The sequence below is a fragment of the Onychostoma macrolepis genome, chromosome 08 (assembly GCF_012432095.1).
Source record: "Onychostoma macrolepis isolate SWU-2019 chromosome 08, ASM1243209v1, whole genome shotgun sequence".
Lineage (NCBI taxonomy): Eukaryota > Metazoa > Chordata > Actinopteri > Cypriniformes > Cyprinidae > Onychostoma > Onychostoma macrolepis.
Window position 1 is genome coordinate 5,794,094 of NC_081162.1, and position 22,272 is coordinate 5,816,365.

The following is a 22,272-nucleotide window of genomic DNA, read 5'->3' on the forward strand; positions in this document are numbered from 1 at the left end:
AAAGTAGGATACCATGTAATGAATATGAATGAATACAGTTCATATGAAGTCTTGTTGTGTTGTGTTTGGGCTAAAGGAAATGTGAAATGTCAGGTCTACACAATAAAACCACATTTGGATATTTTATGATGATGCTTGTCTATATAATAATGGCAGATTTTATCGAAAAAGTTGCAATGTGTTCTCAAGATAAATGTCAGGTTGTAATTTCACATAATCGAATTGATATTCACTGGCCAAAACCATAGTTTAATATTTTTTACAATGTCTTTTACATTTTTCCCCTCATCTGTTTTGTGTTGCATGCTTGTTTTTCAGTTTAAATAGTATTGAAAAACATGAATAGGCATAAAAAGTAAAAAAAAGTGTGACAACTAGCCCCAGCCTCAGTTGCAACAAGACGCTCATTTATTGAACTTCCCTTTAGGAATTAAATGGTGTTCAGAATAAAATACTGCTCTTTTCCTTTCTTCAAGGCTAAAAGTGAGCAGATGTCTCACTTAAACATGACTGTGTTGATTGGGCAATTGTTCACGCACGTACTTCAGTGTCACATTACGCGTGCGCTTCTGCACGTGCGCCCTGCGCGAGCTCGAGGACGAGAGTTGCGAGACGCACAAAGTCAACACAGTGATGCTTTCCATACGCTGCATGATTTGTGTCAATAACTGCGTAGTTTATCTGTCAGCTAGAGACGATTCCGCCCGCTTCGCCAACAATAGCGGCATTATTGCAGAGGGTCCATCAAAATGCCAAAGCGATAAAAATGCGGGTCATTTGAATAACTTCAAATGTTATTTCTCAAAGACATTTAAGAAAAACAAAGAACGCAATACATTTGACTAAAACGCGATCCTGTGGTAACGCTTTAGCAGACAGTTGAAATATAACACTTACAAGGATTACTGAATGAAACAAAAAGATAAAGAAAAACAAACTGTCATTTGCCAAGGCCAGTAATGAGATTTAGAATTAGGACTGGGGGTCATATGGATGCCACATTATTTAACAGACCAGTTTAGTCATTTAAAATGACATAAATCTCAGTTTTTTTGAGTTGCCTAGTACATTATGAGGATGTGCCAGACGCTGGTTTTAAAGTAGTTTGGTCATTTGTGAGGGAACCAACTTGGTCAAAACATCTAAATCAGGTTTAAAATGCTGATTTTTGTACGTAGAGAAAGTTTTCAGACTTGCGTGATCAGACTTGAGTTCGTTAGACTAACAGGACTGGGGTCATATGGATGTCATATTATTTAATAGACCGATTTACTCATTTAAAGTGACATAAATCTCAGTTTTTTGAGAAGTAGCCTACATTATGAGGATATGCCAGATGCTGGTCATTTTTAAGGGAACCAGCTTGGCCAGAGCATCTAAATCACGCGGATTGTTGTAGCCTATGCATAGAAAGTGGTTGATGTAGCTGTGATAAATAGTAAGCAATGTTTAGATGTGCTGTCTGGTTGCTGGTTTCAGAGGGGTTCTTGCACTTTTAGCTCTCTTTTTTTTTCTTTTTTTTTTCGTTCAGTAGGGTGAAGTTGAACCGGAGCGCGCGTGAGATCCGTTTGTGACGTTATGAAGGATCAAATATACGACGCGCTCTTTGAAGTGGACGCGTATATTTGTATATGACAACAGTGAGCAGATATGAGCGTTTTCCCAATCGCCTTTCCCAAGTTAAAAGCAACAGCAAACTTTACGCCATACGAGAAGCCCATTTAAATGCTACGGATCAATGAATGAAAGTTTGAGCTGAGGCTGTGTTAGAGCGCCTGCTGTGATGTGATTGGGCTGAGCGGCGAGCTCGTGATGCTCGGGCACATATAAAGGGCGACCTGCGCTCCTGTCATGCACGCGGCTGGAAGAAGAAATTGCTGAAGAGATCAGCCGGACAGACAGAGCCTTCATGATACTGCCCACATCACACGCATTTCCTCAACGAAGTCGCCAAGAAGACGCACCGCACAGCGCGCAAGACATAAAGGAAATCCTCTTTTATTGCCCTTCATAAAAGCCCCAGTGTCATTTAGTGAGAGATGCCGCCAAGGACCGGACTTTTGCTGCTCGCCGTGCTCATCGCCTCCGCGTATGAACTGGATCAGAACGAATCCTACTCGCCCAGGAGAGCACGCTTCTCCCACAACAGCCCCTGTAAGTAGGAAGCGTTCGGGAATGATGAGCCGGTTGTGTGCAGACACGCATGCATCGGTGTAGGGTAGATCATATGAGAGCTGTCATCTCTTCTAGGATGAGCTCTCATCCAATGCGTCTGTTGAGCTGCTCTGTGACAGATGTAACAGTGAATATCACGTTCATCCTCTGACCTGCATATGAGGGACTCATCATAGCTCATGATGAGCTTCTTGTGATGCATTGAGCGCGATGAATGAATGTGAATGATGATTCCGCGGCCGCTTCCAGCCTCAAAAGCATGCAGGAGTTTCTACGTTGAGGAGAAAATGCTAGAGTAAAAACCTGTTCGTTGGTTACCTTACCACATACCGTGAAAATAGTATTAGACCTTTTAAAGACGGTACTTTTAATGTAAAAATGGAACAAATTAATACATAATTAGAAGTAAAACTATGAATTGCCTTATAATTGAAAAGAACGTGTAGGCTATATTTAACAAGACAATACACACTCTTTTAAATACTGTTAAAATTCATTGTATTTTAATTTGTCCTGACAAGTCAAATTAAATTGAACAAGGCAATACAATAAAATTATGCTTATTACACATATACTTGAAAACAAAAACGTGTAGAAACAAATTTCACTCAGAAATGGCTCACACAGTTCACATTTAATTACAAAGAAAGGTCAAGTAACAATAAATTATTTTATTTTTTTGTAAAATGCACTTCAGTAATCTTTGTTTTATTTACAACTTTGAAGAATGATTTTTTTTTTTTTAAATCTGTATATGTAGGAACAAAATACGAATCGTAAAATTTATTGAAATCCTTTTGCAAACCATCAAATTTGTTTAGATTGTCCAGTCCTTTAATCCGATTTGATGAACATATAACTAAGAGTGTTGATATTTCATATAACAGCACTGGGGCATAAAATCACTCCATTTGCCTATTATGCTGAGTGGGCTTCAACATGCAAAGCTTTATGCTTTAGCTCCTTTTGTAGCTATTTTTATTGTCGGATAGAACATAATTAGCCAAATTCTGTATTAAAAATGAATATTAACCTCTTGCTGTGCGCTGAATATCAGTATGGCTTTGTAATCACAGGAAATTACAGTCATGCTGATATTCACTACTACAGCGTTCTTGCTTGTGTGATAATTGGATCATTTTGTGTGTTACTCAGTTACTGGTGTTTTGCATTTGTGTGGGTGACACTGGTTCTGTCTTAATGTTATTGTTAGCTACAGTTGCCAATTTTTATGTTTTTTCAGTCATCATGTGGTATTGCATTATGTTATTACCACATTTTACAGTAACAGATTCCAATAGCTTGAATAGGTTGGTATATTGACACTATATCATTTAATGATATCATTACTATATATATATTTTTTTTTTTTACTCTCTGATATGCTTTACAACCACAGCTTCCAAGTTAATGTAAATAAAATAGTGTTTTGTTTTTTTCTGGATTACTGTATTTTTAGTTCTGGCATCATATTGGACAGGTAGATTTATCGATGTAGATCATTCAAAATCTGCACAAATTTTAATATGAACAAAGAGTGAAATTCCAAAGGTGATATAGTTAAACCCTCTTTTACCCAGCAGAAATGTTTTTAAAAAATGTCCACATACATTTAAAGCACTACAGTACTTTCTAAATATATAAAAAGCATTGTACCATTCCCGATGTAGTTTGTTGTGAGTGGTTTGTATATGAAAGGCTTTCCCGAGTGAGGTCATACTGTCACGCTTCATATTCCAGCTCTGATCGCATACACCTGAACCTGTTAACAGAGGTCTTCAGGTTCATTTGAAAATGACAGGTTATACAGGTAGAGAACTAGAGGGTGGGCAGCTCGCTTACACTAACTTTTAATGGACTATACACAATGGATGCTTTAAATGACATTGTGTGCACCTGAAAGGACCCAACACTTTTAAAGATGATGAATTGTTCTGACCTGCTGCTCATTATATTGAAACTGAAGATCTGGTGTCAGTGTTACAAAAGGTTCTTCCTTTGTCTTGAATGAAGTCAGTAATTAATATGCTGCAGAGAAAAACTCGCCCAAGTGTCAAATAGTGGATCTGTGTGTGGTGTGGGACACTCAGTTCCGTTCTGTCTCTGGTCGGAACGTGAAAACCTTTGTCAAACTCCACTTGGTATTTGCATAACTTCCTGTTGTACTTAGTTGCCAGGGAGACATGTACTGACTCAGTGCTTTTGAGACAAAGAGACAGTGGTGCACTAATAATTCCAAAAGAGCAAAATGAACAGTATATACTTTACGAAACAAAAGGGTATTAATGGGTATTTTTTTTACCCTAAAAAGGATATATTTTACATTTCAGTTCTTAAAGCTGAAACCAAAAATCTGGAACTTTAAAAATCATTGATATTTCTATTTGTGGGGTTCATTCATTTACAACTGGACTTTATCTCTCATTGTCTGAAGACGTTTCAGTGTCAGTGCCGTCATCAGTTGTAAGTTGATGATAGGGTGAACATACCTCCTCTTTTTCCTGAACATGCATGGCCTGCATTTCTAAATTGCCTCATATGTCCAGGTTTTAGCTTTGTAGTCAAAGTTGACCAGTAGCATGTAGGCGTTGTAATAAATTGACCAATTGTAGCATGCGAGAAGGTGGGGTCTACAGAGAACAGTCAAAGCAATGCAAATATTCGTACATATAATCAGAGCTGGGTAGTAACTGATTACAAGTAATCTGTATTACGTAATCAGATTTCCAAAAATTAAGCACTTGAACTTAGATTATATTACATTTTAAAATGGCCATAATTAGACTACAGTTACATTTATTTTTTTATTAAATTATTACATATTATTCACACAATGGCAGTAAATTATTCATAATTTATTGATTCTCCTTAATTGTTCTTTTAAATTTTACTTTCTAAAAATCCTATAATTTAGTTTTGACTATAATAACAAATGTTGTTTAAATAAATACATTTGAAATATTTCTGAGGAAGTTAATATTTCCCAAAATTTAACAACACATTTGCATGTTCTCTGATATCGGTTAATGGTCCCATTGACATCTAGGTAAAAAAATAAAACTATTTGTATTTTTAGTGTTCTAGTGTTTATTTACGATTTCATTCATTATTAGCTTTTTATCAACTCACTGATGTAATGTTTAATGCATTTTAAGATGCTCTTTCTTGTTGTTTTTATATTAATATGGTACGCTTAAAGGTTTGATCAAAAAGTAATCTAAAAGTAATCCAAAAAATAGTCAGAATGCATTGCCTAAAATGAGTAACCTATATTACTTTACTAACTACAGTTTTCATCATGTAATCAGTAATAGATTGCATTTTTTAAATAATCAACCCAACACTATGTATAATGTATGCACTCTCAGAAAAAGAAAAAGAAAAAGGTACAAAAGCTGTCACTTTGGCGGTACCTTTTCAAAAGGTACTAATATGTACCATTTAGGTGCTAATACAGTGGGGGGAGGGGGGATTATTTGATCCCCTTCTGATTTTGTACGTTTGCCCACTGACAAAGAAATGATCAGTCTATAATTTTAATGGTAGGTTTATTTGAACAGTGAGAGACAGAATAACAACAACAACAAAAAAATTGTATGTATTTTTATTGCATTTTAATGAGTGAAATAAGTATTCGATCCCCTATCAATCAGCAAGATTTCTGGCTCCCAGGTGTCTTTTATACAGGTAAGGAGCTGAGATTAGGAGCACTCTCTTAAAGGGAGTGCTCCTTATCTCAGCTTGTTACCAGTATAAAAGACAACCTGTCCACAGAAGCAATCAATCAATCAGATTCCAAACTCTCCACCATGGCCAACACCAAAGAGCTGTACAAGGATGTCAGGGACAAGACTGTAGACCTACACAAGGCTGGAATGGGCTACAAGACCATCGCCAAACATCTTGGTGAGAAGGTGACAACAGTTGGTGTGATTATTCGCAAATGGAAGAAGCACAAAATAAATGTCAATCTCCCTTGGACTGGGGCTCCATGCAAGATCTCACCTCGTGGAGTTTCAAAGATCATGAGAACATGAGGAATCAGCCCAGAACTACACGGGAGGATCTTGTCAATGATCTCAAGGCAGCTGGGACCATAGTCACCAAGAAAACAATTGGTAACACTACGCCGTGAAGGACTGAAATCCTGCAGTGCCTACAAGGTCCCCTGCTCAAGAAAGCACATGTACAGCCTGTCTAAAGTTTGCCAGTGATTCAGAGGAGAATTGGGTGAAAGTGTTGTGGTCAGAAGACCAAAATCCAGCTCTTTGGCATCAACTCAACTTGCTGTGTTTGGAGGAGGAGGAATGCTGCCTATGACCCCAAGAACACCATCCCCACCGTCAAACATGGAGGTGGAAACATTATGCTTTGGGGGTGTTTTTCTGCTAAGGGGACAGGACAACTGCACCGCATCAAAGGGACGATGGACAGGGCCATGTACCGTCAGGGCATTGAAGCCAGCCAGGGCATTGAAAATGGGTCGTAGATGTGTATTTCAGCATGACAATGACCCAAAACACATGGCCAAGGCAACAAAGGAGTGGCTCAAAAAGAAGCACATTAAGGTCCTGGAGTGTCCACCAGTCTCCAGACCTTAATCCCATAGAAACTCTGTGGAGGGAGCTGAAGGTTGGAGCTGCCAAACGTCAGCCTCGAAACCTTAATGACTTGGAGAGGATCTGCAAAGAGGAGTGGGACAAAATCCCTCCTGAGACGTGTGCAAACCTGGTGGCCAACTACAAGAAACGTCTGACCTCTGTGATTGCCAACAAGGGTTTTGCCACCAAGTACTAAGTCATGTTTTGCGAAGGGGTCAAATACTAATTTCACTCATTAAAATGCAAATCAATTTATAACTTTTTTGAAATGCATTTTTCTGGATTTGTGTTGTTTTATAGTCTCTCACTGTTCAAATAAACCTACCATTAAAATTATATAATGATCATTTCTTTGTCAGTGGGCAAACGTACAAAATCAGCAGGGGATCAAATAATTTTTTCCCCACTGTATGTACACTTCAGATGCTGAAATGTACCTTTAAGGTACTAAAATGCACCGTTATGGGTCAATAAGGTACAAAGGTGTAGCTTTTGGAAACTGTCCCAGTGACAGCTTTTGTTTCTAGTTCAAGGGGTAGTTCACCAAAAAATGAAAAATCTGCTCCAAACCTGTATAAGTTCCTTTCTTCTGTTAAACATTAAAGAATAATGTTAGTTACCGAGTTTCTGGTCCTCATTGACTACTATAGCAAGTCAGTGGCGACCATCAACTGTTTCGTTCAAACATTCTTCAAAATATTTTCTTTTGGTCTCAGGAGAAGAATGAAACTCATACAGGTTTGGAACAACTTGAGGGTGAGTAAATGATGACAGAATTTTCATTTTTGGGTGAACAATCCCTTTAATGAGAATATGATAAAACCACAGATGGGATCTTCAGATAATGAAAAAGTCCAATTGTAAATGAATGAACTCTCCCTGACATATTAAGACAATTGCAGTGTCGTCTCCAAATCTGCGAGGTCTAGCTGAGTCATGCATTACAGTCTGGTGTGAAACACTGATTCTCAAGGGCCACAGGTTCAAGTCAGGGTCACGCGCTCCGCAAGTTGAAATCTGAACAGGTAGCTATGTAAGTGTAGAAAATGAATTATTCATTCCAACAATTCATCCTATTAGTATGTGTGGAAAAGTGTAATATCACCTGTCGAGAACCGTATATAGGGTCTCTGATAACTTACCCAGTTGAGGTTTTACAGCACTTGATGATACACGAGTGAGTAAGAGAGAAAGCAAACACAAGACTGTGCATTGTCTATTGATGTGTTTTCTTGAATTTCAAATGAGTCCTGACCTGTCGAGGCCCATCGCAGTACCCTCAAAATTATTAGAGTGAGCCGGCCAAGCCGTATTCAAGTTTCATTAGTCACAATATGTCTAATCATCATGCCTGTTTTCCCACCACAATACAATAAGTGCTCTATGAAAGCATCAAACGCAATATCAAACCCATATTTTACATCTCTTCTCAGCCGCGTGCAGTGTAAGTGAAGGGACAGCCCCTGAACTGTGTGGCCCAATTCATCTGTAACTCTATTTTGCCTTGTAAGGTTACTGATGACGTCTAGGGGGTGTCCGATGATACAAAAAAAGCCTTGCCTACACACTTTCCCTCTTATAACGCCATAAGAGCAGCAAGATCAGAGTAATTTTGTTTGTTTGATTTGGCTTCATCATACATTTGAATGAAAAATAGCCTTAAAGATACAAAAAAAGTACACTTTTTAATAGAGTACTTAATACGAAAATAATCAAGTTTAAAAGAATATACTATTTAATAAAGTGTTTTTGGACATTTATTGCATTGGACACTTATTGCATGTTTTTTTAATTCATTTTAGTAGGACTTAAGTACATCTTTATGGTACATCAAAAACAAACGAAATTACTCTGATTTTGCTGTTCTTATGGCGTTATAAGAGGGAAAGTGTGTCGGCAAGGCTTTTTTTTATGTTTTTTTGCAATGATGATATATTAACTTTTGTAAATAAAATATTGAATAACATACTACTTTTGAAATTATAATCAGATACTTCACATGTTCTTTAGTATGTTAAGCAACACATTAAAATAAGTGCACTTCTTTAAAGCGCCACAAAATATTAAACATACAGATTTTAAATGCACTTTAAAGTAAGATATTTAATTTGACATTATTACAAAGTGCCTTTTTAAGTATACTTAAGTGTGTTAAGAAACATAGTGATGAAAGTGCCTCTCTTTAAGTAAATTTAAGTGGCCTTTTATTTCATTAATATTATACTTTTAAGATTCAAAGTACACTACAAGTGTACATTCAATACAATTAAGCACACTTCTTTTTCACGGAACTAATCTCAAAGTACCCCAAGGCTAAGACTTGGATCAGCAAGACCAACACTATCTCACGGCAATTCGTACATGTTTTACGAGGTTGCTAATTCGTACGACCTCACTCATACAATTTTGCACGATTTCTCTAAACCCCAGTGACAGGTAGGTTTAGGGGCGGGGTTAGGTGTAGGTCATTCGTACAAATTCATATGAATTGGCAACTCGTAAAATATGTACGATTTAGCAAAAATCGTATGAATTTGTACGAGTGAGGTCGTACGAATTTGTACGAATTAGCCACCTCGTAAAATATGTACGAATTGCCGTGAGATCGGGCTGGCAAGACACCTCAACTTAGAGCACATGATTTCGTTCACACCATGGTACAATTTTCCCCTGATTCTGAGAAAAGTGAAGCAGAACAACTTCTAGTCATGTATTCACAAGGAAAACTGTTCCACTGATAAGGGAGGCCAGTCATGGAAACATTTCACCCTCACTTGTCCCGAGGCTAACGGCAAGTGTAGGAAAGTGATACAGTTGTATTTGGTATTAAAATTAAGATGTTTATCATTTTTATGACTCTTTCATAGCTCAGGCGATGTAATAGAGTTCTCAGTTGCGTTTTGCTGAAGTATCAACTTTGTCTTGGATGCTTCTCCTTAAATTCCTTTGGAAGACTGAAAATAGAAACAACAACAATATTAATTTGAACTGCACGAATGATTAATTCTTGGAAGAATTTGATGACAAACACCTAAGTTTGTATTGCGATTTCTGGTTTTAGTATTTTTGTTTCACGGCAAAGCACAGCACAGTTTGAGATATTGTTGAGGAAACATGTGTAGTAGGGTCCATTCTGGGAGAAAAAACAGCCTAAGCTTGTTTGATGGTCTTAGTTGGTCTCCCAGACTGGTTTGTTAGCTGGTTTTAGAGGGGTTTGGGCATCTTTTAGCTAATTAGACTGTGAGACCAACAGAACACTCATTTAAACCCGCTAAACACCAGCTTGACCAGGTTGGGAGACCATCTGGCACTAGACCATATTTTTTTTTACTGTCTGTAGAAGAAATCGGATATCAAAAACTTAATTTTTTTAATTTATTTTAATTTTTTTTTTTATCATTCAACTCAGCTATTTTAATGCAAAATAATGCAATGTCACTTTTTTTTCTTTTCATTTTACTTAGATATGGATGGTACAAAAATCATGATTCCAGCCAGAAGAAGCTGAAAAATATGCATTGTACATAGAGAGCATAGCATATGCTAATTTGCATCTCAACATTTCCTAAAAAATAAATAAATAAATACAATAAAATAATAAAAAATATAATAATAATAATAATAATTTCTAATGACTTATTTTAAGGTTACTCCCAACCCTGGTAACATATAATTAGAAAAAACATACAATATAACAATTAATTAAAGTTTGTTAAACATGCATACAACTATGATTTATTTTAAACCAGTGCTTAACCATCATTGTAAAATGCTTTATGTGGAAATAATTTTGACATGTCCCTGCCATTTGTTTCTTCTTATTATTTTATTTTTATAATATTATTATTTATTAATATTATTTATAAAATAATGACTTTTTTATCTATTATGGTTATGTGGAGTCACTTACAATAAAAATAGATAGGGAGACAATTTTTTTATCAATAAAAAAGCACTTACATTAATTGATCTGTTATAATGTGTTTTATTTAAGCAGTAAAGTTGTTTTCTTCTTTTGTATGGTCATTTTGGGGGGCTGGCCATTACATTGTCTTGGTAACAAAGTTTTTGAATTGGACACAACACACACAAGAACGTTTTTCACAACAAATTCATGCTAACATATTGTTTACATCTTGAGGCTAACCTAACATCTGCAGATTGGCCTCATTCACTTCCATTGTAAGAATCTCACTGTAACCCTTATTTATGCTTTTTATACAGATAATCACGGACAAGTCGATATTATATTTTGCGGTAATCGACATTGTGCCACAAGTGCTGTCAATAGAGTTTAACTTTTATTGAACCCAGGATTTTCCATTAATGTGCACAATGAGCAAATGGCCTTAACAGAATGTACATCTGAGATCTTGCCCTAACCTGCTCCTATGGACAATAGACATATTCATTGCATGACATTTGGGGGGTTTCTGGTTATTTCAGAAGTCTGCCTTTTGCCAGGAGCATTGACACAGCAACACACAGCCTATTTTCCTTCAGATACAGTAAAGTGAGTGTGTAGCAACAACAGCCTCTCTCTCTCTCTCTCTCTCTCACACACACACACACCCTTGAGGTTACTTCTCGGCGTGGCGTGGGATCCCGGCCCTGCAGGCTACAAGTTTGTGCGGCAAAGCGTTTATAGTCTTTGGCGTGGAACTGTTGGAGGTGGTGGTTTGGCTCTCTTAGTCAACCCGCTGAAAGTTATTGTCTTGTCACATGTCAGGGTAATGGAAACAATTGCCAAAAAAAGACAGTCAGCAGAACCCAATACAGCATGGCACACATGCCCTACACCCCTCTCTGTCACTCCCTGACTACGGGGGCAAACACAGGACACAAAATGCCCAGACTACCACAAGAACCCCACAAGGCCTGCTGTGGATATTCTTCATTCAGTGGGTCACAGTTCCAAGAAGAGAAAAATGGCTGGAATACCCATAAAATTTATGGCAGAGAGTGGAGTGGAGTAATGACGCCAATGCTTGGCTCAGTTGCTATATATTACAGGGTGTCAAGTGGCTAGTCAAGCTTGTTGTTATTTGTCATTTTAAGTCAAAATTTGGCTTGCTATCAAAATTGAATGGAAACTCACACATAAAATCCTAGTATTTGTTACCATTTGTACAATAGTTCCCCCAGACCAAGTGGTATTTAAACATCTCATGGGCTGGGAGGTGATAATGAGAAAGTGTCCCCTTAAAAATGATCTGGTGTTCACTTGTAAGCAAGGTGAGGAATAATTATCTTGCCTAAATGGTTTCACAAGTTCATTGCTACTACACACAATGTGTTTCTCCTTAAATCATTTCCCATGAGAATATGTTCCAGCATTAACTGCCCCGCTCCTCACACTGGGAGTCCAGACCGTCTCCAAAGACTGTTCCCTCAACAACCCTCAGTGGCTTTTCTCCAGATCTTTGAGAAAGTGCAAACTTAACTGTCCAAGTCGTAGAAGGAAGTTTGTTTGTTTCAACGACCGAGAGGAGAATCCAATGGATGGATTAGTGAGTGAGAAATATTACAGAATCTGAAATATTTTTTGTCAAGCAAGCAAAACAAATGGAAAAAAAGTCCTCAGAAATGTTCAGTTTCATTAGTTTGCTCAAGCATGTTGCCAAATAATGTGTACATTCAGCATACTTTGTCAGTGTCAAAAAATTATATGTTTTCGGACTTTAGGTTTTTGGGTTCCGATGTTTTTGGTAATCAAAATTTGGCAACAAGTTCTTTTGGGGGTTAATAATTGCAGACCGCTTTCCTCGTGCATGAAATCACCCACATGCCAACAAACCAATGGCAACATGGAACAATAATGACCCAAATCTCTCTGTAACTTATTTGCAGAAAATTGCCGTTGTTTGTCAAACAATTCACGTACAGTTACATATTCCCATAATTTTATTATGTCAGATTTATATTACACCTCAAATGACGAGGGAATTTATAGTAATGTTTATATTACTAAGCCAGTCCCCAAACTCATTCTCTCAAATGTCTTGAGTATGCAAAGCATTCACAGCTTTTATGGACTGATATTGAGTACAGCAGTTATGTTCCAGAAGTCAAAACTCCATTCATGTTCTCCATAGGGAAATAGATTTTTTATCAATAACTGATCAACCTTTAAAGACAGCCATGTTGTACAGTCAATTAACTCTGAGGTTGTTAATTGATTGCATATGTTTTTGTTGAACCCATCTGTTAGTGTTAACTGAACTTATTTTTAAAATAATCCTGTTTAATAGTGGAATTCATGGTGAAAAACTGCATTACCAATGCTGTAATACTAAAGAAAATTCCACCAATCAGAAAGTCACAGCGAGCAAATCACGCCAAACAAGCTCTTTAGCCCACTCCTGTGAAGCACCTCAAATGACCAAATTGAGTTGGTCTCCCTACGTTCTCAAAATACATAAGCATTTGCATATTTTGGAATAAAATTAAAATACATTGCTTCTATAGATACAATAAACAACTTTAAATGAATAGTTTTATATTTTTCCATCATTTTTAATTTGATTGTCATTCGCAATGCTTCATGCAATTGTAGTTATTTCCCTCAGTAAAACTACTACATAGTCTTATACCTTTGTGTTTTTGTCCAATTTTCATGAACTTTCATTTGTAACACTTTATTTTATATTTTATATAATATGTGCTTTATAAGTACTAATAAACAGCCAATATGCTAATAATAAGCATGCTAGTAAGCAACTAGTTGGTACTTAACTTAAAGTGTTACCACCACATTTTTGGGGTCAAATTTAAAGTTTGTACTGTTGTGAATCACCTCATAGCTGGTGGGTTGGTTCAGGTCTTTGAGTTCAGGTATAATTCTATATGGGTACCTATACATATATATCATAGAATATATATTGAATTGCCAAATTGGGTTTGGACTTGACAAATATTACTAGATGTACATTTATGCTTATAAAAAGAAGAAATGTGCTCAAGACTGCTCTTTAGATTCTGCTAATGTTCTTGTCAAATCTTACGGTGATTTTGTTTTTGCAGCGGATGTGGCGCGCTGCTTGAACAGTGCGCTCCAGGTGGGCTGTGGTGCCTTCGCCTGTCTTGAAAACTCAACGTGTGACACAGATGGCATGCACGACATCTGCAAGTCCTTTCTCTACAGTGCTGCTAAATTCGACACTCAGGTATGTACGTTTGTATACAATTCAAGCCAAAGAACAATAAAGATATATCAGTTCATCAATGGATATACAATATCCTATTGAAGTCAAAGGCGCCTTTTCAGCAGACAGTAGGAAGCTAAGAAGCAATGGGATTGGATGAATCCTGTCAAATGAATGCGGTTGAATTCCACTGAGATCTGAAAGGGCCGATGGGAGCTAATCTTTTCAAAAGTTCTTATTACAAAGTGATTCATAAACGCTTTCTTAATTGATGGTCTTATATAGACTCACATTATAACACAATAAATGTTGCCTTAGTGAGCTGACCACTAATTTTACCAAAGTTAATTTTACCAAAGTTCTTATTATCAAGTTAATACTTTGCAAATTTATTTGAATGAATCATTAAAAGAACTGGTTCAAAAGAATGAGTTGTTTGAGAACCATTACTACTTTTTAGTGGCCAAGGTTCCAATTAATTATAAGATGGACTGAAGTCACAGTTCAGGCCTGTGCTTGACATATGGTTTCCTGTTCATTTTGCAGGGCAAGGCTTTTGTGAAAGAAAGCTTGAAGTGCATTGCCAATGGCATCACTTCCAAGATCTTTCTAACAGTCAGACGGTGTTCCACCTTCCAGAGGATGATTTCGGAGGTTCAAGAGGAGTGTTACAGCAAGCTGGATATTTGTACAGTGGCCAAATCAAACCCAGAAGCCATTGCAGAGGTGGCTCAGCTTCCCAGCCACTTCCCCAACAGGTATCTTATGAACAAGATGAAAATATTTAATCTTTGGGTGTGCACAAAAACACAAAAAGGGTTTCAGTGTTGTTGACCAAACTATCACGCTAGATTTGGGAACTAAAGAATCAGTTATATTAGGTAAATATTTGAAAGTATAAAACATTAAGGGTTTTTTTTGTTTGTTTGTTTCTTTGTTTTTTTAAATGTACCTGCAGATAATATAATATTACTGAAATAAAAGCCACTTAAGTATATAGAGAGTACACATTCATGACTATGTTTCTGAACACAACTTAAGTAGACTTTAAAATGTGCACTTTTAATCAGCTGAAATTAAAAGTTTTACTTAAAATTAGATTTGAAATCAGTCATCATTCATTAGTAATAAACTTTCGTCATGATATAAAAAGTAAACTTATTTGGATGTGTTGACTAACATACTAAAGCACATGTAAAGATTATATATTTAACTGTAGTGTGTCATTCAATATTACATTTAAAGTGAATATAAGTTAAATTGACAAAAAATACACAGAAGTTTCAACAGAAATTACATTAAAATATATTTAGTAGTGGTGGGCCGTTATCGGCGTTAACGTGCTGCGTTAACGTGAGACTCTTATCGGGCGATAAAAAAAATATCGCCGTTAATCTATTCTCAAAGTTGGGTTGGGAGCTGGGTCTATACTACGCAAGCTATGATGACTTTCACCTCGATATTTTAGCGGATGTATACCTAGCGAATTGCACTGTAGGGGCGAGCGAGTCTTGAACCTGTGTGTATGCGTGCTAACATGGATGCAGCTATAAAGCCGCCGGGTTTGCTTCAGGGAAAATTTATTTTTAAGAAGCTTCCCAATGGAAATCGGCAAGTCATTTCTGTCTCTATGTTACATGGTCACGCTCTCTGTACCTCGCACACAGCGGAGTTCCGCCCCGGTTCGCACACACACACACACACACAAACACACACAAACAAGCGTGGCGCACACACAAGTGAGCACACTCCCACTCTTATTTGTAAATATTAAGCCGCAAAACGTCTATTTAAATATGACTTCTGTGTGTCTCTGTGTTAATGTATGGCGCAGATGCACGGGTTTGTTCACTACTCATACAGAAGACCGCGTGACGCTTGCGGTGATATTAACGTCTGTCATCTCACTAAGGACATAAATACTTCATGAGCATTCGAGCGTTTCATTTGAGAAAAACTATCCTCACGGCAACCCGTCAAAATAAAAGTTCGGTTTCACTTGAAGACATTGGGCAGAACGTAATAGGCTACTACTACTAAAACTATTAAAACCTTATCTTTAAGGAATAATCATACAATGTCTTCGATGTTATTATCAATATTAAATTCTTGATGACTGGTAGTTGTTTACTACTAGTAGTAAACTTATTCTGATCTACTTGGCAGAATTCAAATGAGCCATTTTAATCTAGATTAATCTAGATTAATTCCAAGATTACAGTGAGATTAATCTAGATTAAAAAAATTAATCTATGCCCACCACTAATATTTAGTTACCATAAATGCTTGTCTGTACTGTACATTCAGCAACACATTTTAGTATTTTGAAACATATTTCAAAGACAATAGAAATAATTATTAAATTGCATATAAAGATGTACTTACTTAAGAGGGTCAAAAAACAGCTACTTGCATTTGGTTTTAGGGCTGTCAAATCGATTAATTGCGATTAATCAAGCATTTTCATTCACGTGTTCCTAAGTACAAATTCAAAAGTTGAAATAAGTAGAAATAAGTAAAAATAAGCATAAAATAGTCGAAACAGTGGAGTCTCAGCAACTTTTTACAACCCGAATTCTGGAAATGTTGGGACGTATTTTAATTTGAATAAAATGAAAACTAAAAGACTTTCAAATCACATGAGCCAATATTTTATTCACAATAGAACATAGAGAACATAACAAATGTTCAAACTGAGAAATTTTACACTTTTATCCACTAAATGAGCTCATTTCAAATTTGATGCCTGCTACAGCTCTCAAAAAAGTTGCCACTGGGGCAACAAAGGGCTGAAAAAGCAAGCAATTTTAAAAAGATTCAGCTGGGAGAACATCTAGCAACTAATTAAGTTAATTGACATCAGGTCTGTAACATGATTATCTATAAAAGGTATGTCTTAGAGAGGCAGAGTCTCTCAGAAGTAAAGATGGGCGGAGGCTCTCCTGTTTGTGAAAGAGTGCGTAAAAAGATTGTGGAATACTTTAAAAACAACGTTCCTCAACGTCAAATTGTAAAGGTTTTGCAAATCTCATCATCTACAGTGCATAACATCATCAAAAGATTCAGAGAAACTGGAGAAATCTCTGTGTGTAAGGGACACCGAAGACCTTTGTTGGATGCCCGTGGTCTTCATTTTGTGCATAAAATTGTAAAATTTCTCAGTTTAAACATTTGTTATATTATCTATGTTCTATTGTGAATAAAATATTGGTGCATGTGATTTGAAATTCTTTTAGTTTTCATTTTATTCAAATTTAAAAAAACGTCCCAACATTTCCGGAATTCAAGTTCAGGTAATAAAGTTGATAGTAATCCTTAATTGTTATCTATCATGAGCTTGCTTGAAGTCAGACACCATTTTGTGGCAGCAACCAACATTGTAAAAAATAATTTGTGAGGCATTCAAAAAATATAAATGGTCTTAAAACTGAGCATTCGCAGCACTGTCTGTAGCTTTCTAATACTGCTTAACTCGCTAATTTGTTGACGCACTGGCTCAACATGAGTTTTCCCTGTCTCACCGCAGGTTTTATGGGAAACTACTGCAGAGTTTGATGGAGTGTGACGAAGAGACGGTGGACCTGGTGAGGGCAAATCTGTTGACCCGATTAGGGCCCGAGATCGCCATGCTCTTCCAGCTACTGCAGAACAAGCCGTGTCCGTCTGCTGCAGTACCTACTGGAATGGAGACTCGTGGTGGGTGGCGGTGGTCTGTCAGTCCCCATGGATACAAGAACCAGCCAAATCTACGCAACAGAGATGCCTCGAATCTCTTTGGCAAGAAACGCAATATTGGTGACAGCTCTTAACTTCAGACCAATTTGCCAGGCCAAACTTAGCCACCGAGCACACATACACAAGCGCAAAGTGAAAACACACACACATAAAAAAAAAAAAAAGAAAGCAAGACAAAACAGTGGTTTATTTTCCGAGGCTATACAGGGACACATTCCTTCTCAACTGGAAAAAGGCATGCACCAGTGCGAAAATATCTCGAATGTCCAATTCTATGTTTATCATTTCATATTCGACGAGTTTTACACGTTCGAGGGGAATTCGGCCTGTAGGTCGAGTCAAGGTCATCGTGGAATCCAGCGGGAGTCATCCAGGCCATAATGTAGAGAGCTCTTAGATAGACTTATTTCCATTAAAATATCTCTAGAAACGAAAGGAAAATATTATAAAAAAAAAAAAAATCAATAAATAGCCATTTGTATATGAAATATATCTTACAGAGATTACAGCAAAGAAAATGTATGTGTATATAAACTGAATCTAGCGTTGATGTGAAATAGTTGGCATGTGTTATAGAAATAAGAGTGTACTATTTATTTATTAACAGATATTTTACTACTACTTTAGCTGTTAATCTCAAATTGCCACTAGCCTTTTTGTGAAACTCTCCCATTTGGCGAGAGCGATCTTTAAAAATCGATGTGCAGGAATTCATTAAAATACCAAAAAACTCAAGTTCACTTCAAACGCCGTCGAGTACAGCTACAGTAGATGTCAGTGATCCACACTGGACGACCAAATGTTATTTATGAAACGAGTTTGAGATGCACAGCAAGGGACCGATAACTTCTCTTTGCATTCCTTCAGCTTCATTCTGTAGACCTACAGGAGCTTTTTTTCACTGTTCGCAAACATTTCCTTAACTCTTGGATCACCTCTCTACTTATCTTTTCAAGTAGTACAGTGCAAATAAACTCTGAGAGGAAATTCAATTCTAAGCCCTGAGCGCATTATTAGCGCTACGTCTAAACACATATTTTGGCCAACTTATTGGATAGATGAACAAATTACTCCCTGGTGAATATGACATGCAGAGGTGAGTTCAAGCGCGCTGTTCCCAGCGTCGCTGAGTCAAAAACTAAAATAAATAACCTAGATGTCTATTTAAAAACGTATGAATTGAATGATTAATATTTATTTTCTTACTATATTATTTAAATGTTTATTTTATTACATTTCTGTGGGCAATATTAGTTCATTCAGCAAGCATCTGTTTACAGATATAGGTAGTGCTTTTTAATTGCTTAGGCGTCCATTTTTGAGAGCTATTTGAAATTTATTTAATCGAACGCTTATTTAGTCATTCTGAGTTGACTGACCCATGTAATGACTCTGTGCTGGTCATGGGGGAACACGCTGGTCATACGAGTCAGGTGAATGTTATATGGGACCACTATAATGCAAACTTTGTCAAAAGTTTATCAAGCATTGCCACATGCTGTGTATACATTCAGGGTTAATCAGCTATATAGAGTATACATATATATATATATATATATATATATATATATATATATATATATACATATATCGTTAGCTTTAACAAAGTAATTGACATCCAGTATTTCATTAATGTCGTTAATGCGGTTTACACAAGCGGTTAATTTGGGGCAGTCACTGCAAAGTGTTTTCCGGAGACATTCTCGACACTATGCAATATACGTTTCCGAAAGGCCTATTTCTCTCAGAGTGTTTACCCGGGGTGAATGGGGAAGATCTCTCTGTAAGTGCTTCTTGGGGAAGTTCAGATTAGCAAAGACTGGAGGGCAGTGTTTGGCTTGGGAACGACTGAGGAGCGAGGGCCAAATCCAATCAAACTACCGCAAAACCACTTTTTGACTATTCCCGTCCAAAAATAAATTCCATAGCAAAGAAGCCATTTCACCACTGAGTGATTTAACCATTCAAACGACCAATCTGCATCGCTTAATATGTCCTGATTTGTTTGAAAAACACAGGCTAGCCATTAAGCGGCTTGTTTTATGGTGAACTCGCACTGGCGCCATATTGGTACTGTGGTGATAATACAGCAGTTTGATTGAATTGGACCCAAAGAGAAATGAGAGAGCAGAACCGGAGAGGGCAGAATGACTGTTTTTACTTAAACCAAATGATCTGCAAATCTAAAAGTAATTCACCAAACTATGCAATAATCGCTAGAAAGGTTGCAAACTAAAATCCATGCTATCGAGCCCTAAGCGAAATGGGGCCGTTTAAGTTTTGAGACTAAGCAGCAGTAGCTTTTTTTCTTCTCCCATATGAAATCAAATCCCCAGTCCCCAGTAATCCTTTGTTTTTTCCCCCGATTTCTTTGTTTCGCGTTCCTGTTTCTAACCACCTTTTCTGTGTGTGTGTATATATGTGTATTTATAATAATATATGCACTTTCCGTCTCACAGGACCACTATAAAATCACTATTACTATCACAACAGAGTAGCTGCTGCATTCTTGTTGAACAGACAAGGATACAATGGCAAAGTGAGGAATAATTATTTTTTTTTTTTCATTTTTGTTTGGGAAATACGGTATGATATCGCAATCTATTAAACACCAAGGAAATACATGTACCAAACAAAGCTGCTAAATGGATTTCCAACCCCATTGTGTTACGTTAAGGCTATTTTTTCCATTAAAATCCCACCGGTTTGTCCAGCATTCACTGTATGTGAACATTTTCAAACTAAATGACCAGTGACTCGATTATACATTACCATTTTCATGCACTTCTGGTATCTCAGCAACAAGATGTCCATACCATCTCCAAAGAAACAGCAGTGAGCGCAAACGTTTGCTTCAGCACGGCTCAAAGACATTTAATGTTTAAAAAGATGCTGGTGAACTACTCTTAAGTAGCATTAAAGTTGCAATGCTGTTCGGAAGGTTTGGACACTCTTGTCCTGATCGCATCTTTTCTTCCGTTACTGAAAGGGTGTTGTACATTTAAATGTCAATGTATGTTATTTTGTTAAATTATTACAATGCAATTGTTAGACTGCTGTGGATATAAGGCTTTTTCTCATTGGAAGCCTCTGTCATGTAGCTCACCATTTTCTTCATATTGTGATTCAGAGAATTTTCCAAAAAGTAATGGATTTTGTAAACTTCAGAGAATGTATATTTTATCAAATGTCTGTATTTGGTGCAAAGGGGTGCCTACGGCGCTGAAAGTTTAGTGCAGCCCTCTGGTCATTTGAACTTGAACAGCATTGTGTCCTTATCACGATTTACGGTGGATTAGCAGCGCTTGGAGACTGACCCTTCTTGTTGCCAAATTTAAAGTTTATATAACCACTGCCTCAAGGAAACATCTAGACTTAGAATCAAATCGAACGTTATTTGCCTGCTTTATAGAAATAATATAGAATGTAGAGTGGGAATGATTGGAAAATGATGTTCTGTGTGATCAAATTGTCCCAATCAGACGTGTTTCAGGTTAGTTAAGTACTTAGCTGAAACTGTCATTATACGTCATAACCAGAAATATCAGGATGCACTACAATAGAAGCGATCTGTTCGAACAGGTCCTTCATTGTCTCCGATTCACCAAAAACTGGTGATTTCTCCTCTTTGATCCAGGGCCCTGAGGACTATAGGCTACACAAGCCATTAAACTGTATGGTACTCTCTCCTCTCAAAACTTGAAACCACTTATATTGCTCATATTCCTGTTTATGTTCAAATGTTAAGATTCAATGTTGTTGTTTTTTTTTTCCTTTTTTTTTTTTCTTTTCAAATGCAGTATGAAACCAAAATAGGAAAGGATTGTTTTGCAAGGCATTCTATTTAAGGCATTCTCTCTTTTTTTCATCCCTAATGTTACACATGATGGAAATTTGTGATTGATTTGCACTTTATACTGAACCCATATACATATATACTTGTGTATATGTGTTGGGGTTTCTTTCTGTGCTGACAGGTCAAAAAAAAAAAAAAAAAGATACAAATACATCAACTATGTGTCTTTTACTGTGTAATAATAAACTATGATCAGATCTGGCATATGGTATCTAATTTTGTGTTCTTATTAGCCAATATTTGCTAAAGTACTGGATGCATGAGGTGCTTTGTTGTTTGTTACATTCATCATGAGCAAGTTAATGAGCTCCTATTATAACCCATGTATTATAATTGGTACAACATTAAAAACTTGGCTTGGGTACAATGAATTGACTCAAGTAATGATATAGCATAATCCTAGAACAATCTTAAAGGCGTAATTTACTGCTGGCTGATGGGGTTTTAATAAAAGTTGGCTGTCTATTTAGTAGAAAGCCAATTTATATATATTTTTTTTTTTTTGCTGTACAACTTGAGAAAACAATGAAAAAGGGATGTAGTGAAAAAAAGGTAGGAAAACTGGGCTCAAACTGACTGTACATAATTGGGGATATAAAAAGGCAAAAATACAATCTGCAGTTTTCACAAAACCTGTCAAAAGTCCTCCGGTTAATGCATTTTTTGTCATTAGGTAGATTTTTGCTGACAAATAAACAGGAATATCTTGGTGCAGTTAAAGGAAAAATAACACATATTCTTAATTTACAGACGTATTCTT

The 22,272-nt window shown here is 36.7% G+C and overlaps 1 protein-coding gene across 1 annotated transcript; it reads left to right on the forward strand.

Annotated features, from left to right (window-relative positions):
- The first annotated feature begins 729 nt into the window (after positions 1 to 729).
- On the forward strand, positions 730 to 21,637 carry stc1 (stanniocalcin 1). The gene is made up of 4 exons (XM_058785221.1): positions 730 to 2,154; positions 13,800 to 13,942; positions 14,468 to 14,679; positions 17,448 to 21,637. The coding sequence occupies exons 1-4, from the start codon at positions 2,040 to 2,042 to the stop codon at positions 17,728 to 17,730; spliced, it is 753 nt and encodes a 250-aa protein (XP_058641204.1). The 5' UTR covers positions 730 to 2,039; the 3' UTR covers positions 17,731 to 21,637.
- The last annotated feature ends 635 nt before the right edge of the window (positions 21,638 to 22,272 follow it).